Raw genomic sequence first — 14,538 nt, 5'->3', positions numbered from 1 at the left:
CCTGTATTTCTTTGGAAACGGACGAACGAACGAGCGAACCAACGATTGGACAAACAAACAAACAAACAAACAAACAAACAAACAAACAAACAAACAAACAAACGAACGAATGAATTACAGTCAACCGGGCACTGAATATTGGTACATATTATTGCTTCGCATATAATCAGACGCTATCTTTTCTGTGTATTATGTAGCCGCCTGTAGTTTTGTTTGCTGATCTGTGGTATCGTTATCTTGCCTAAAAGTTTAGTTTGTCAGTCTCTAGAAAGATAGACTGAGTGTGGGACTATTATATCAGGACATTTCGCACCCATCATCGTTGTTTTGGGACGTAAGACCTCAACAATCATTATTATTTCACACCGGTCGCAAAATGAATATTGACAAATAATGAATATTGACAAATAATTTTTTCGATTTCGCTCGGCTATAGTATACATGCACAATACAAACGCACGGCAGCACTGCATATAAAGGGTGGCTGCCCCCCCCCCCCCCCCCCCCCAAAAAAAAAAGAAATTCTGGCTGCGCCCCTGCTTACAGACCTTGTCAATGAAGGATCACTGGTGCCGCCATAACCTCCTCTGGGCTGTTTTTAATATGCCTGACCCTCCAAAATGCACTGCCGAGGATGTGACGTCAGATTTTGTATCTCCCGTGCCACATTCCAGAAAGGAGGTGATTCTTCTCTCCTTCGCAAAGGTCTGTAGTTCCCAGGGCTTACGTCACAAAGACACTGACATCCGCGGCTTATAACTAAACCATATAAAAAGGAAACAAACACGAAGCGAGGCGATTCGTGTTTGGTGGCCCGTAAACGAGAGACGAGTCCGCCATTGTGTACGTTTGCGTCGCAAGGTCCAGCGCGTTTCACCGACGTTCGACCCATGCGTGAAGCAACGACGACGTGCATGCATGCATGGTGGTGTCTTAAACACAAAGTAAAACCTCGAAGGCACGTTGTACTACGTATGCGTCCCGGCCCTGATATCTATCTATCTATCTATCTATCTATCTATCTATCTATCTATCTATCTATCTATCTATCTATCTATCTATCTATCTATCTATCTATCTATCTATCTGTCTGTCTGTCTGTCTGTCTGTCTGTCTGTCTGTCTGTCTGTCTGTCTGTCTGTCTGTCTGTCTGTCTGTCTGTCTGTCTGTCTGTCTGTCTGTCTATCTATCTATCTATCTATCTATCTATCTATCTATCTATCTATCTATCTATCTATCTATCTATCTATCTATCTATCTATCTATCTATCTATCTATCTATCTATCAATCAATCAATCAATCAATCAATCAAAGCCAACTAAGCTACAGCATATGTAACGACGGAAGGACGAAAAATGACACGGACCTTAAGCGCTATGTCCATAGCGTTCGCTTGGTAATGTTTTTGTTTAGCTTTGTTTGCAGCTCCGATTGGGCTGTAGTTATCTATGGCCTTTTGTGCGAAACATATCATGCGCTGCTGCCGACAGATAAACTCCTTGTGATTGCTGATTTTCAGCTGACACTGCTTTGCCATTGTTCGGTGAATTCAGTGCCAGCGTATGCGCCTCTTATCTGTATGTCTGCGCATGTGGTGTGAGCACACTGCGTGCCATGGAGGAAGGCAGTGCATGGCGCTACGCTGCTCGTAATATATTACAATGGGCTCGCCTGATAATGTCGCGTACGGTTCGTGGGCGCATAGCACAAATTAACGTCAACGTGCTACATCCGGGCGTGTTCGATAATACCGCGTATAGAGATTGAACGATCGAAATTATTATTATTATTATTATTATTATTATTATTATTATTATTATTATTATTATTATTATTATTATTATTACAGTAAAGGCATGTGTAACGAGTCATGTCCATACCCATCCACTGCCATTGGTTGTGCCTTGGCTTGCCGTATTTTCTCAGACGTTACCAGCACTGCATGGCTTGTGCTAGCTAAATGATAGCAAGTGTTGCCTAAAGTATAGAGTATTTGCGCTGTTAACACCAAGCTTGTTTTAATTCAGTCTCTCTAACCAATTGTTGCGAAGTTGTATGCCGATTTTATACGCACTTGAGATCTTTCAGACGCGTTTCATACTGCAGCATTCGTCGCCCGATTACTGCCACCGTGAGTATGGGAATCGAGGAGCTACGAACTGTGTACGAGCCAGACATCAGAAAGAAACAAAGAATGCGCGTCGAAATCCACATGGCTCTCGCGTAAAAATAGAAGAAAAAAGAAACATTCGTGTCTTTTCTTTGCTTCGTACATCGTGTCACAGCAAGCTGTCAATGTAGGGAGCCTGTATCTGTAGTGATTGTCGCAGTGATAGCTTCATCAGCTGGCCCGCATGCAGTCACATCCCGTGCTGCGTACACGTCTACGTCAAGTGATCCCACCCGGCGCGTTCGGTGCACAGTCGTTCAGCAGCATGCAGACACAAATAAAACGTTGTTAGTGCCAGCGACCGGATGCCTTTCACTCGGCCTGCTTGTAGAATGCTCATTAGAGACGCCACCGAGGGGAAACCAGGAAACTGCAGGTGGGGGTTGTGTCTTTCTTTCTTTTTCTTTCTGACGCTCTCGCAATCGGCTCATACGGATGAGGAGTGTGCAGAAAGAATCCCAGTAGCCAACCAAGCCACGTGTGGTGGTGCAAGGCGCGCGTCGGCGCTTTGCACGCAACCTCGGACTGTGTCAAGGTACGCGGGCTCATTGGCGAGGGAGAGGGGGGCGTATAAGAGAGGATGAGGAGGAAAGACCTAGCTCAAAGGACAGGAGCCTTGGTTGTTCCGAGCTGACGCTGCGTCGCCCTTTTGTGCGGGCTACAAGATACACGCCGACTTGCGAAAGAGACGAGAACAACAAGCGCTCAGGTATATGCTCTCGAGGGTCAGGGAAGACGCACACGGCTGCATTCATTGAAGTGGCAGGGGTTACACCAACGCAAAAGGCGTACACGGGAGATGCCAACGATGCATTCAGGCATAGGTTTCACCGTTCACGACGAACTCGTTCCGCAAGCGAACTATGGGTTGTTACGATCTAGTCGGTCCGTTGTACATCATGTAGATAGTCATCTTCTATTATCTCTTTTACGTGCTCAGCTTCTCATTTAGTCCTTCTCCCATCCCCACTGCTGCGTGGCTGTCAGATGTAGGGAGTGATCTCCTGACATCTGAAACCAGGAATCGAACCAACAACCTATACAGAGCGCAATGGGCGCATAGCCACTGCGGCGGGTACTGCTACAAATGACAGAGGGGCGATCGGAGGAGGTTTCGACGAGAGATGGATTGTTTGATGTGGGTCCGGAAAGCGAATTGCCTTTCTAAACGCGGTTCGAGGATTACAAGGACAAGAGCCGAAATGGCCATCGAAACCACTCACGGCACTTCCTGCGTTTTCCATTTCGACGGACAAAGGATACCGAGTGATGCGTACTACGGAGGACAGGGCCAGAACCAGCTTGCGTTAAAAAAAATAAAAAAAAAGGTTGTTTGTGGGTCGCAAACAGCAGGGAGGACACGGTCTATACGACGAGCGTATCTGTGAAATCAGCAGCGAAAAAAAAAAAAAACGAAAGAAAAGAAAGGACACACAGTGGAAGTGAATGACTGTAGAAGAACGTTCCCTGGGCGACCGGTTTCGTTGTGTGGAGCTCCAGAGTTCCTTAATGGGCGCAACAGGCTTTTAAACTTCGAAAAAGGCTTTCAAACAGCCTTGACATTGCCCTGAAGGAGTCTAACGCGCGTACAAAAAGCTACCGTCCCTCTCAAAGAACGAAAGAAGTGGTTCTTCTTCTGCTCTCTGAATAGGGCGCGGTATCGTATATATATTGTACTCGGCGCGCCTTCGGTTCGATGTTCTGTCGTAACGATGTTGAGCACTTGTAGCTTTAGAAAACCGTGGGCACGAAACGTCTTCGGCGGCGTAAGTGGAGGTCGGGGTGCAAACACTTCTCAAGTTCAAGTTTATCGATCGTTTTTTTTTTTTTTTATGGGCAAGGAAAGACTTCTAGTGCGTCGTCTCCGTTTGCACGTTTCGTGGGCGCAGTGTGCAACATTTGTGTACGCAATTTGTTTTCGCTAGTCGCGAACAGTCAAGTGATGGCGAGGAAGAAGAAAAAAAAGTTGCACGCATTGACGTTTGGAACAATTGAACCTTCTCCACTATTTAACCTGTGTTGATTTTACTCCCATTGCGCGGCGTATTGTTAAATATCAACACCCCAGTAGGGACACTACGACTTATGACGGCATTTTGAACGTGCTTTTAACGACAGCAATTAGCTAAATAATTTCCTCTGGTTATGATTGCAGGCGAGAACTAAATAAATTGTGGTCGAATTTTTATAGCTTCGTAGTCGGCGGTTCAATTCTGTCTATGCGAAACAGCAATAACGACCGACTGCGATTTAAATAACTACCGTAATTATAACGACTCAGTAATTAAGCCATGTTCAATGCAGCATCCTACACCACCTTGAGTTTCCTGCTACGGATTGTCAAGCACCTTGTAACGAATTGGAAATTTGACGCATTCATCAACGGCACATCATGATATGAGCATAAAGGAGGTGGTAGTCACGAGTACTGGAAAAAGAAAAAAAATCTCTCTCCCGTGCCTCATTGTCAGTTCAATTTGATCCAAATTTCAATTCCTACAGCGGGAGACCGTCCGGCGTCAAAATTCTCGCAAAAGAGAGATATCGAGAGTGTTACAATTCACTCGATCGGTATTAGCATTTTGAGCGCAGTAGCGTTGTCTGCTCTATGTTCTCACATTATTAGGAAGAGGGCTTTGCGACGGTAGCCTCAGACGAAGCGCATTCAAAAAAAGAAAACCGTTCCATAATTAATTAAACGTGTCCGCTCCGCCAGCGCGACATTAGAATAAAGTCCTCCGTATTGTGATAAAGCAATTTTTACATTGAGATTATCAAGCATAGAATGTCTGGGTCGAAATGACCAAAGGCAGTTATTAACTCTCCGTGGCTAATGTCCATTTACCCATACTAAGCTCAGGAGCAGCGACAGAACGATACCAAAAATAGCAAGGATAATAATAAACGATAGCGAAAACAATGCACTTAATAATCCAAACAATTCAACTTTCGTTTGAACGTCGTGACTTCCAAACAGGAGACTCGTAACTCGCTCGAATAAAGGAAAGCAGCGGTTCGGAGTGAAACGCCGGTCGGTTTTTGTCAAATCGCGCCGCGGAGAGCCCTGCGACTGTCCCCTCGAGGAACGGTCACTGCGCCGCGCGACCCGAAAGCGGGGGGTAGGATCGTGTCCTTCCGGCGGCGCTACTCTTTCAAGCGATGAGCTTACAGGAAAAGGATGGATTTTTGGGCCCGGCGCCTTTTCTAGGGATACGTAACGGGGGAAGACCCACCTGAACACACAGCAGGGCGATGATACCGATGAGGATAACGGGTAGCATGATGCTGGTTGTCGTAGTAGGACTCTCCCCGCAAGGCCACTTGGTGAAGAAAGAAGTGAGGGTCGCCTTTTTTCTCTTCCACGGCAGAAGATGGGGACACAGCGGAAAGCCGGTTTTGTAGCAGCAGTGCGCTTCGTGCGGCGGCGTCGCGACTTGGTCGGGGGTTGCGCGACCGACGGACCGGACCGCACTAGCACCGGCAGTGGAGGAAGAGGAGCCGCGGCGTGTGGTGGTGCCTGCCTGCCCGCTCAGCTCAACAGCCCGCCGCGTTTCACTCCTCCCTCTCCGGCGGCTTGTTTTGCTTTCGCATCGCGGCTAAACCCCACGTGACTGGCCGACGCAGCCTCGTGACGTCATCGGCATCGATGAAACCGCCCGTGACGCCGCCTTGGAGCGAGCAGCGGAACTTGCGCAGACTGGGCGTTTCGAAACCGAAACCAGTGTCGTCCAGTACGGGGCATCTGTTGCGTGGAATTCTCGCGACCTTCTTTTCTTGCATGGCTGACGTTCGCGCGTGACGCCCGCAATTCTGAGGCTGGTGACACAGTCGCGCATTCCTTTCTTTGCACTATATTACGCATGTAACGTTTCCTTTCTGTCTTGCAAACAAAATCGACGCGCTCGTTTGCGATGTTCCGTGTCCATCTGCTTCGAGTTGTTGACTAATTCGCCCTCTCGCTAGCATTGCTAGCATCCTGCTTAGCTAAATTGGTAGAGCGACCGCTCCCGGAATGGCGTTGGTCCCTGGTTTTATCCCCGGACCAGGACGAATTTTTTCTTCAACTAAGAAGCTTTCCTTTCAGAGAAATCCATACATATCTCCTAGTGACTTGCCACAAACGGGTGGTTGTCAATTATCCCTTTCGTTTATTCATGCTTCCTCTTGATTCTGCATATCCCGCAGTGTGTGTTCTAAAATATGAAGAATTGAGAACTAAACATCTGAAATAGTTTGAAACATTAATAATTTACCAACTTTAACGCGGTTAGTGACGTTATTACCATCATCATCATCATTAAGCTCCAATCTTCTGGTCTGCTGCTCTCTCTCTCTCTTTTTTAGCTTATATTGTGAAACGAAGGTTTACAGTTCAAATCGACGGCTCACTTCAACGAAGAAATCGTCGCGTGAACGAACTAACTCTTCAGATCACAAAGCACTTAGGACATTTTCTTTTTACCCAAAGCAGTCTTACGTATTCCCCACTACGATGCGTGTTTTGCTGATGTTCATGAACACAAACATATGGATCAATGAAGCTATGGGTTCAAGGCCTACTTCTCAGGGCTAAATCTCGCCCGTTTCTTGAACGCCGCGATTCAAAACGAAATAAACAATAAAATGAGCTGTTGGTACGATTGTAAACAAAAACATTCGCTGTGGTATCTACTGTAATTGTTGAGACCGCATGTCGTACATGGGCGTAACCAGAAGTACATTTTACAGCGAAAGCTGTTATGAGATCACAACAACGGCCGTTTTTGGCTCCGTAGTTGTCCGCCGCCGCCGCCGGTGTCCGTAACCACTATCGCGCCAAATGAGATAAAAAAGAAAAACGCCAGGCCTGCGCGGAGCGCGAGGCACAGTCACAGCGAAAGCTAGAAGAGCGGCCTCTCTAGTGCCCGTTCTAAACTCTCTTGGGGAATATAATACAAGTACACATGCAAGGCATCCACTACGCCACAAATCATAATTTTTGTGAAGTAGGGAAGCACCCACAATGCCATTATTCGTCTTTCTGTGGATAAGCGAGGTACCCGTTACACATCTGTAAGGCATTATGTGCACTTCGTTCATGCTGGTCACACAACGCGAGTTCTGTAACCATGGCGTCACACAATGCGAATTGCGCAACGAGTGGGTTGTTGAATGCTTCCAACCCACTACACAGGGCTCTGCCGTAATTCTTCATCGTCACCTGGCACAGCATCAACGAAGTGCGCATAATGCCTTACAGGTGTTTAGCGTGTATGACGGTTCTCCGCAGAATGACGAAAAAATTGCTAAGTGCTGCTTCCCTTCTTCACAAACATTATGATGATTTATAGCGCAGTGGGTTCCTCGCAAGTGGACTTGTATTCGTTGCCAAGGAAACCCATAAGGCCCCCATGATCCATTTCCTCAGGTTCTCAATAAAATTATTTCCCTCTCTCTCTGTCTCACTTTAACGTTCTCAGTCTTATATAGTGTGGTGCGAGAGTGAAATAGCGACCGGGCGTCACACAATGCGAATTACGTAACTAGTGGGTAGTTTAAAGCTTCCAACCCATTACAAAGGCCTCAGCCATAATTGTTCATCGTCATCAGTTGTCGCATCAACAAAGTGCGCATAATACCTTACAGACGGTATTCTGCGGAGAGGCTGGTACCTCGCCTCTCCGCAGAATGACAAATAATGGCGTACTGGGTGCTTCCCAACTTCACAAAAATTATGAGTCATGGCGTAGTGGGTACCATGCTATAGTGTACTTGTATTAATAGCCCCAAGAGTTTACAACAGGCTCTAGAAATGCCGGTCTTCCAGGTTTCGCTGTGATTGTGCTGCACTTTCCGCGCAGGCCTATCGTTTTTTCTCTGTTTTTGTTTGTTTTGTTTCTTTGGGGGAGGGAGGGGTTGGTCCGACCGCCCTTTACGTGTGTTCGTGCGTGTTTGTATGTGCGCGTATTTATCTGCACATGCGAAATGGAAAAACGGGGGGGGGGGGAATGTTGAACCCCCTCGAAACCACTAAAGAATAAAACTGCTCCCAACTGCGTGAAGGCACTCGGCACAGTACCCATTAGCTGGTTGTCTACATTCCGCACTCAGGAAAAAAAATTGATAAAGGGATAAAACGAGCGTGTTCCATCGCTCATCACAAGAGCTCGCAAGGAAAGAGAAGTGATCATAAATGCAAATGATTGACGCTTCATTATATCCAGCTGTATAATATATAAGAGCATTCAGCGTTCTCAGCCTTTTAATTACGTTGGTCCGTGAACTGACGAAAGTGATAGCTACAGTGCCGAGTTAAATTGGGAGCGCTGGCCTGGAACATCTAGCATCTGTCCAGTTCGTTCGTCATGTACTGCACGTGTATCTATAGTTGCTAACACTATAGCGTGCGCAGGCGCAGTGGTGAGGTAAAAAAAAAAAAGCCACTGGCAGTCCAACGGGCCCGCGACGTGCTAGAGCGCGTTCCGTGTAACCATAATAAAGTTTATCCATCCATCGATCCGTCCATCAGTCCCGACAGTATATGACCTAGCTAACTTAGGGACAAGCTAATTAAAACAATACGGTGCACCGAGATACGAGCATTCCATCAACGGCGTTTTATTAGTAGGTGCCTCGTGCATACTATAGTAAATCTGTTTTTTTTTTTTTCACTGCTTAGTTCATTGATGAAAAACATTTGCCGAATTAATTACGTGCACAGCCGCGGAACTTCGGACGTGTACTTCAGCATCGCATTCCAGAACAACGTGCTCTGGAATTTTCGGCCCGCGACATTATTCTTGCTTTTTCATCAATTGCTTTTTCTGCCAGTGTTTCGAGTTATCCGCCGCAGTGATCTATTGGTTATGATGCTCGACTGCTGACCCGAATGTCGCGTGATAGAATCCCGGCCGCATTTTCGATGGAGGCATGATGCCAGAGACCCGTCTGCCTAAATTTAGGCGCACGTTAAAGAACCTCAGGCGGTCGGAATATTCGGAGCCCTTCACTACGGCGCCCCTCATAATCATATGGTGGTTTTGGCCCTGTTACGATCGGCCCCTGCGCCGACTAGGAAGCGGCGTCCCGACTCCCCTGTTCTTCGAACCGGGCGCCGAAGCGCTGCTTGCCTTGACAATGGTTCAAGCGCTTGAATTGTCCTCCCGAGATGGGACGTGAGGCGCCTTGCAGTCCGGCCCATCCGCGTACGGCGAGACGACTGTAAGGGTTTCCTGTCGCCAAATCTACCTTGACGAGACAGCGGCGTCCGCGCGGATGACAACCAGCCCCACTAATTGATCGACGAGGTGCTTCGGAGCTGCGGACCTTTTGTTGCGCTCGGCTGTCCGAGCGTGGGACCCATCGTCCTACGGCCTTCACATGGCGGGGACCACATGTTGCACCCTTTGGTGCAACAGCAGCAGAGTGCGGTGGCCACACCCCAGTCGACGACGCTGACCTGGGCGAGTGTGGGTGGCACCCTCATTAGTGTTGTGTGGGACGCGATTGGACCGTCCCAACTTGCAGAAATTCCCACATCTAGGGATCTGGGGAAAGAGACCCTTTAAAAACGAGCCCCCGCGGGCTCATTCGACGAAAAATCGCCATGATGTAGAGACACGAAATGCTCGTCCTGTAGGACGAAATCGTCGTGTAGAAACAAACTGCTCGCCCACGTAAATAAAACCTCTGTTAAGTTTGCCTTCCTCCAGCCTCTTCCTCCGGAGTCTCTGGTGCCTCCAAAGGCCGGTCGCAACAGCCCGTAAAACGCCAACCATTATTGCTTTTCAAGCTTCTGGTGCTAAAGGCGAAAGAAGATTAGAAGTGAGCTCTTCATCGCTTCGCATCTGTCCAAATACTTTACGTCTAGCAATCTTGGGACATTTAGGGGCATTTAGGTGGCGTTCCATCGTACTGAAATATGACCATGTTGCGCATGTTCCAAATGTGGTGAAGCAAACTCTTATAACACGTCGAGGTAAGCATCACTTCTGAGGTAAATATCACTTCTGATGGTATAGCCGATGAATAAATGACCATTCACGCAACGACTTTGTCATTGACCACCTGTTTCCGTAAATGGCATATAGGAATTAGAGCAGAATTAGGAACGGCAGCTTTCTTCCGTACTGTGTACGAAAGTTTCGTTGAACTTTAATGCGACTTCGTCTCTATGACACCGCGCTTTTTCCTGTGATGTCTACTTTTTTCGTGAAATCTTCGTCACCTGGTAAATAAAATCACTTTGATTTATTTTGTGACTCGTTGAAAACCGTTTGTGATTATCTGGCTTAAGTTTTATATTTGTTTACGTCTAAAGGCTGGAAAGATTATTTATGAACACGGGTTAAGGAAGCGCTGGATACAGCTGTGTACACCGTCGAAGCGAAATGATTGAAGCCGAGAGTGTATAGTGTGTAGCAAGCCACGACAACAACAACATTTTGTTTATATGTACATAATACAAACAGGCGTGACGCTGTCAGATGATGGCGCAGATGGAGCAACGGACGACTCGGTTGATCACTCGGTTCGGTCGGTCCCAGGACTGCGGCGATCCCGGATTACTGGCGTCGGACTCTCGGTCGTCGTCCATTGGGACGGAGGCGGCGGACTGCAATTCCTTTGCGAGAAATAATAATAATAAAAAAAGAATTGATTGTACGACATGGCCTCTTCAGCCTTTTTACGGCACAGAATAACACAAGGGCAGTGTGACGTGCAACGAAGAACATGCTCCTGAATTGGAATACGAACGTGTCCAAACTCAGGTTGTTTCAAAATTGATCGCCTCGTTTTGAACGTTAATTATTTAACACAAGGAGAGTACTTGATCGACACTACACGAATGTTTTGCATTCAGTCGAAATAACCTTACGTGCCTTCCTGGTCACACCTAAACACAGCTGTATCACTTCGATGGTTGTGGGTTCGGATCCCACCGACGAAACGGGTGTTTTTTTTTCGTCCACTTTAATTTGTTTCAATTTGCGTCATTATTACAGTTGAAGACAAGAATGAATATCCCCTATGTTTTTGCCTATTGTCTCGCTGTTGGATTCAATTGGTTGGGTCTACCAAAGAAACGAGCCCCTTGAAAAAAATTCCCCTTTCGTTCATTCCAGTCCGTCGCGTCACTTCCGGGTACTAAATATCACTTTCGCTATTAACCACCTTTAGCTGACCACTGAAGCACACAGTTAAAGGGACACTAAAGAGAAACAATGAATTGGCGTAGATCGATAAATTGTGCTCTGAGAACTCTAATGTCGTTGATTTCGCCATCATAGGTTTATTAATAGAAGAGAAAATCAAGTTCAAAGTTTCATTTTTAAAATTTGCGCCGAAATCTCTCCGCGTGACGTCACGGATTTCAAAGCGTACTTATCGTGTTTTGGCGCCATTGGCTCAACAAAATTACCCCAACCTTATTATGTTAAGTCTATGGCCCCCTCAGAGGACAATGTACTTTATTTTTACCGATTAGGAACTACGTAGTCCCTAGTGGGCGCCGTCAAAGCATGTGACGTCACGGCGAATGGTGCGGTAACCTCAAGGTGGCGTCGCCACGCACATTTTGTTTTTGCGTGTTTTCTCGCTTACTAGGCGTCTTCTCGCAGCAAGCGTGGTGTTTTTGGTATCGTTAAAGAGTACTTTACTTGTATGAGAAAAATCGTTTTGCGCTTTAGTGTCCCTTTAACATTAGTCAACCTTAGGGTAACTCTAGTCAGCCTAACCCGTACAAAAACGTATGTAAACAGTCTATAGACTGTCAAAAAATGGGCTTCGACAGTCTATAGACTGTCTAAATCTATTTTTGTAAGGGAAGTTACTGCTGACAGCTGCTGGCAGTACACAAGTAAATCCGATAGTTGGCGTCACGTGATTTAGCGAGACGCTCTGTTAGACTGCACTGTTTTCGGGAACGGTGTGACGTCATAGGGTGACGCCATCATCGTCATGCGATGAAGTCACACGCCGCCGAATTTCTGACGTCATCACATGACATCGTCGCAATTGGTAAAATGTGGGCCGATCCCAGAGGCAATCCGAAACCGCGTTAGTTACAGCAAGCTTCCAATGCCTTCGATCCCTGAGGCACTGCAAAACCCGTTGTGTGCAGAAAGCTTTCGATAAAGATCAACTGAGAAGAAAATTAAAGATGGCCTTCGCTCTCGAGTCGTAGGCGAACTCGTAAGGGACCGTGTGAATGTTTTCGTTGACCCTTCTATAGTCGGATACAACTTTAGAAGTCCGCGGCATTTCCTCCTCAAAAGGCGAATGCACACAAGCGTGCACTAATGGGCGCGCACTCCAGACTGACGTCATGCGCCTGGACTGCCGGGGACCCCGCCTTCGGAGAGAACACTGCCGACTACAAGAGCGGGACTATTTCTTTAGTCGCGGAGGCTGCCGCGCTTCGGTTTCCGGGCGGGGCCTAATACAGGCGGGGAGAGAGAGACTATGAAAAGGAAAGACAGGGAGGTCAACCAGGCGCGCGTCCTGTTTGCTACCCTTCTGCGGGGAAAGGGAATGCGGGTAGAAGTGGCCAAGGAAGACATTGTACTCAAGAAATCCGGCGCAATACCCTTTCGTCGTCATTCCGGACCGCATTGGCCTGACTGAAGCTGGGCCTGGGCGACGGCGTGGCCGCCCTGACCGCGTTCGTCGACGAGGCGGCGGCGTTGGTCGTGCCGGCCGCGGGACCGCCGGACGCGGTCGCGTGCTGCGCGAGCAGCGGCGCCAGCGAGGCGGCCCGGTGCTTGTTCGAGTGCGGCCTGGGGGCGCTGGTGGGCGGCGCCAGGAACTGCGCCACGCGTGCCACGATCTCCTGGAAGCGCATCTCCCAGTCGGCGCGACGGCCGCTGCCCCCGTGGCCGCCGATGCCTGCAGTTTGCGTAACCACGCGTTGTGACGTCAGAGTGAGCGCGGGGAGACACGTGACAACTGCCCAATAGTCTCTCAATGTTAACATAGGAGCTGTTCTAACTCGAGCCTGCGCGTTCCGGCGTCACGCAGGTCACGTGACCAGAGGGGGAGCGAATGAAGAAATAAATAAAATGAAATGAAGATCGTGCTCGAAATTATAATTATGATGATGTTCGAAATATGTTGGTGATGATGATGCTGGATATGATGATGCTAAATAATGATCAAGATGTTAGAAATTAGACTAAGCTGTCTAAGTGTACCCCCACATGTACTCGCGCGCTTGCACCTTTGCTTGCCGACGGTTTTCACCGCGCGCGCGCGCGCGCTTGTGTGTGTATAGGTGTGTGTGTAAGCTTTTATTTATAGAAGTCCTGAGGTTCGACCCTTTCAGGCCGAGGCGGGGGCGCTCACGATGGCACAGTCAGGCCTATATAGCCCTTAAGCGACATCGTAGGCCCTCTGGACAGCCGAAAAAAATAATTGAGAGCCTGCTTGGCTGCGCCAAGCTATACTTAGTGAAAGCACAAGCTAGACTTATCAAGGGCCTAATTAGGTCTAGGTTATTCCAAGGTGAAATTTCAGGTGGGCCATGGCATGTCCTTCGATATGCTTAATGCGTTACACCGTGCATTTCGATTGATGTCCTACAGTGTAATTGCCAAATTGTGCATTGCTTGTTGCGTTACGATGCCTGTCCATTTCACCACGGAGTCCAGCTGAAGCCTCATGTTCTTTCTCGACATCCGCGAAATCTCGATTTGTAGGGTAAAAGTGTTTTCGCGCTATAAGCAATGGCGTCTGTATAGCAGGGGCGTAGCCAGGGTGGGAGGGGGGGTTGGGAGGGTTCACAGACTGCCCCCCCCCCCCCCGAAATTTTTCAGTTTTGCTTGCGTATATATACACGCACACATACAAACGCACGCACGAACATACATAAAGTATAATTGACCCCTCCCCCCCCGCCCCCGAAAAAAGTTCCTGGCTACGCCCCTGCTGTATAGATGCTGTTGGAGTTTACATACAGCAGTACGAAGAACGGCATCCGCGATGCAGTACTTCGGTACACAGCATGGTTCCTTTGTATTTCGTATTTTGTTAGCTAAGGGTCTGTTTGCACGAATGCTTATCATTTCCGCGAGCGCGTGCACGTAGTTTCCTTTTGACTGACCGCAGAGGTCCACGTAGACGAGCGCGCTGAGCACCACGGCCAGGGGTCCGGGAGGGGGCCAGGGCGTCGGCTCCACCATGACCGGCACGATGGGCTTCCGCAGCACGTCGGCCAGGCTCAGCTCGCGAGCGCACGACGACGAAGAGGCGTACCGCGGAGTCAGGCAGCACAGCACCACCTGCAGGTGCAAAGGACAGTGGCGTGCTTTCAGGATAGGAAACGGCCTCCGTCAAGCGATAGACGGGAATAAGTGTAGGTGTAAGTGATGCGCTGTTTTAGGTAAGGCCT

General features: G+C 48.2%; 3 protein-coding genes across 3 annotated transcripts in view; 1 reads left to right on the top strand and 2 right to left on the bottom strand.

Annotated features, from left to right (window-relative positions):
• LOC119404730 (gamma-interferon-inducible lysosomal thiol reductase) overlaps positions 1 to 5,697 on the bottom strand; it is a 59,108-nt gene extending 53,411 nt beyond the window's left edge. The window contains exon 1 of the mRNA XM_049419376.1: positions 5,405 to 5,697. Within this exon, the coding sequence (XP_049275333.1) occupies positions 5,405 to 5,452 (48 nt within the window). The 5' untranslated portion in view covers positions 5,453 to 5,697. The remainder of the gene's footprint in view (positions 1 to 5,404) is intronic.
• The window catches only part of LOC119404729 (uncharacterized), a 364,008-nt gene that overhangs the window by 22,900 nt on the left and 326,570 nt on the right, over positions 1 to 14,538 (top strand). The window lies entirely within an intron of this gene.
• Positions 10,631 to 14,538, bottom strand: part of LOC119405388 (uncharacterized) — a 40,343-nt gene continuing 36,435 nt past the window's right edge. Inside the window, exons 20-22 of the mRNA XM_049419375.1 lie at positions 14,251 to 14,428; positions 12,739 to 13,037; positions 10,631 to 10,773 (exon numbers count right to left, since the gene is read on the bottom strand). Coding sequence (XP_049275332.1) covers positions 10,633 to 10,773; positions 12,739 to 13,037; positions 14,251 to 14,428 — 618 coding nt within the window. The 3' untranslated portion in view covers positions 10,631 to 10,632. The remainder of the gene's footprint in view (positions 10,774 to 12,738; positions 13,038 to 14,250; positions 14,429 to 14,538) is intronic.

The sequence above is a fragment of the Rhipicephalus sanguineus genome, chromosome 9 (assembly GCF_013339695.2).
Source record: "Rhipicephalus sanguineus isolate Rsan-2018 chromosome 9, BIME_Rsan_1.4, whole genome shotgun sequence".
Taxonomy (NCBI): Eukaryota; Metazoa; Arthropoda; class Arachnida; order Ixodida; family Ixodidae; genus Rhipicephalus; species Rhipicephalus sanguineus.
The sequence above is the reverse complement of the archived record's forward strand: the minus strand, read 5'-3'. Positions and strand labels throughout refer to the sequence as shown.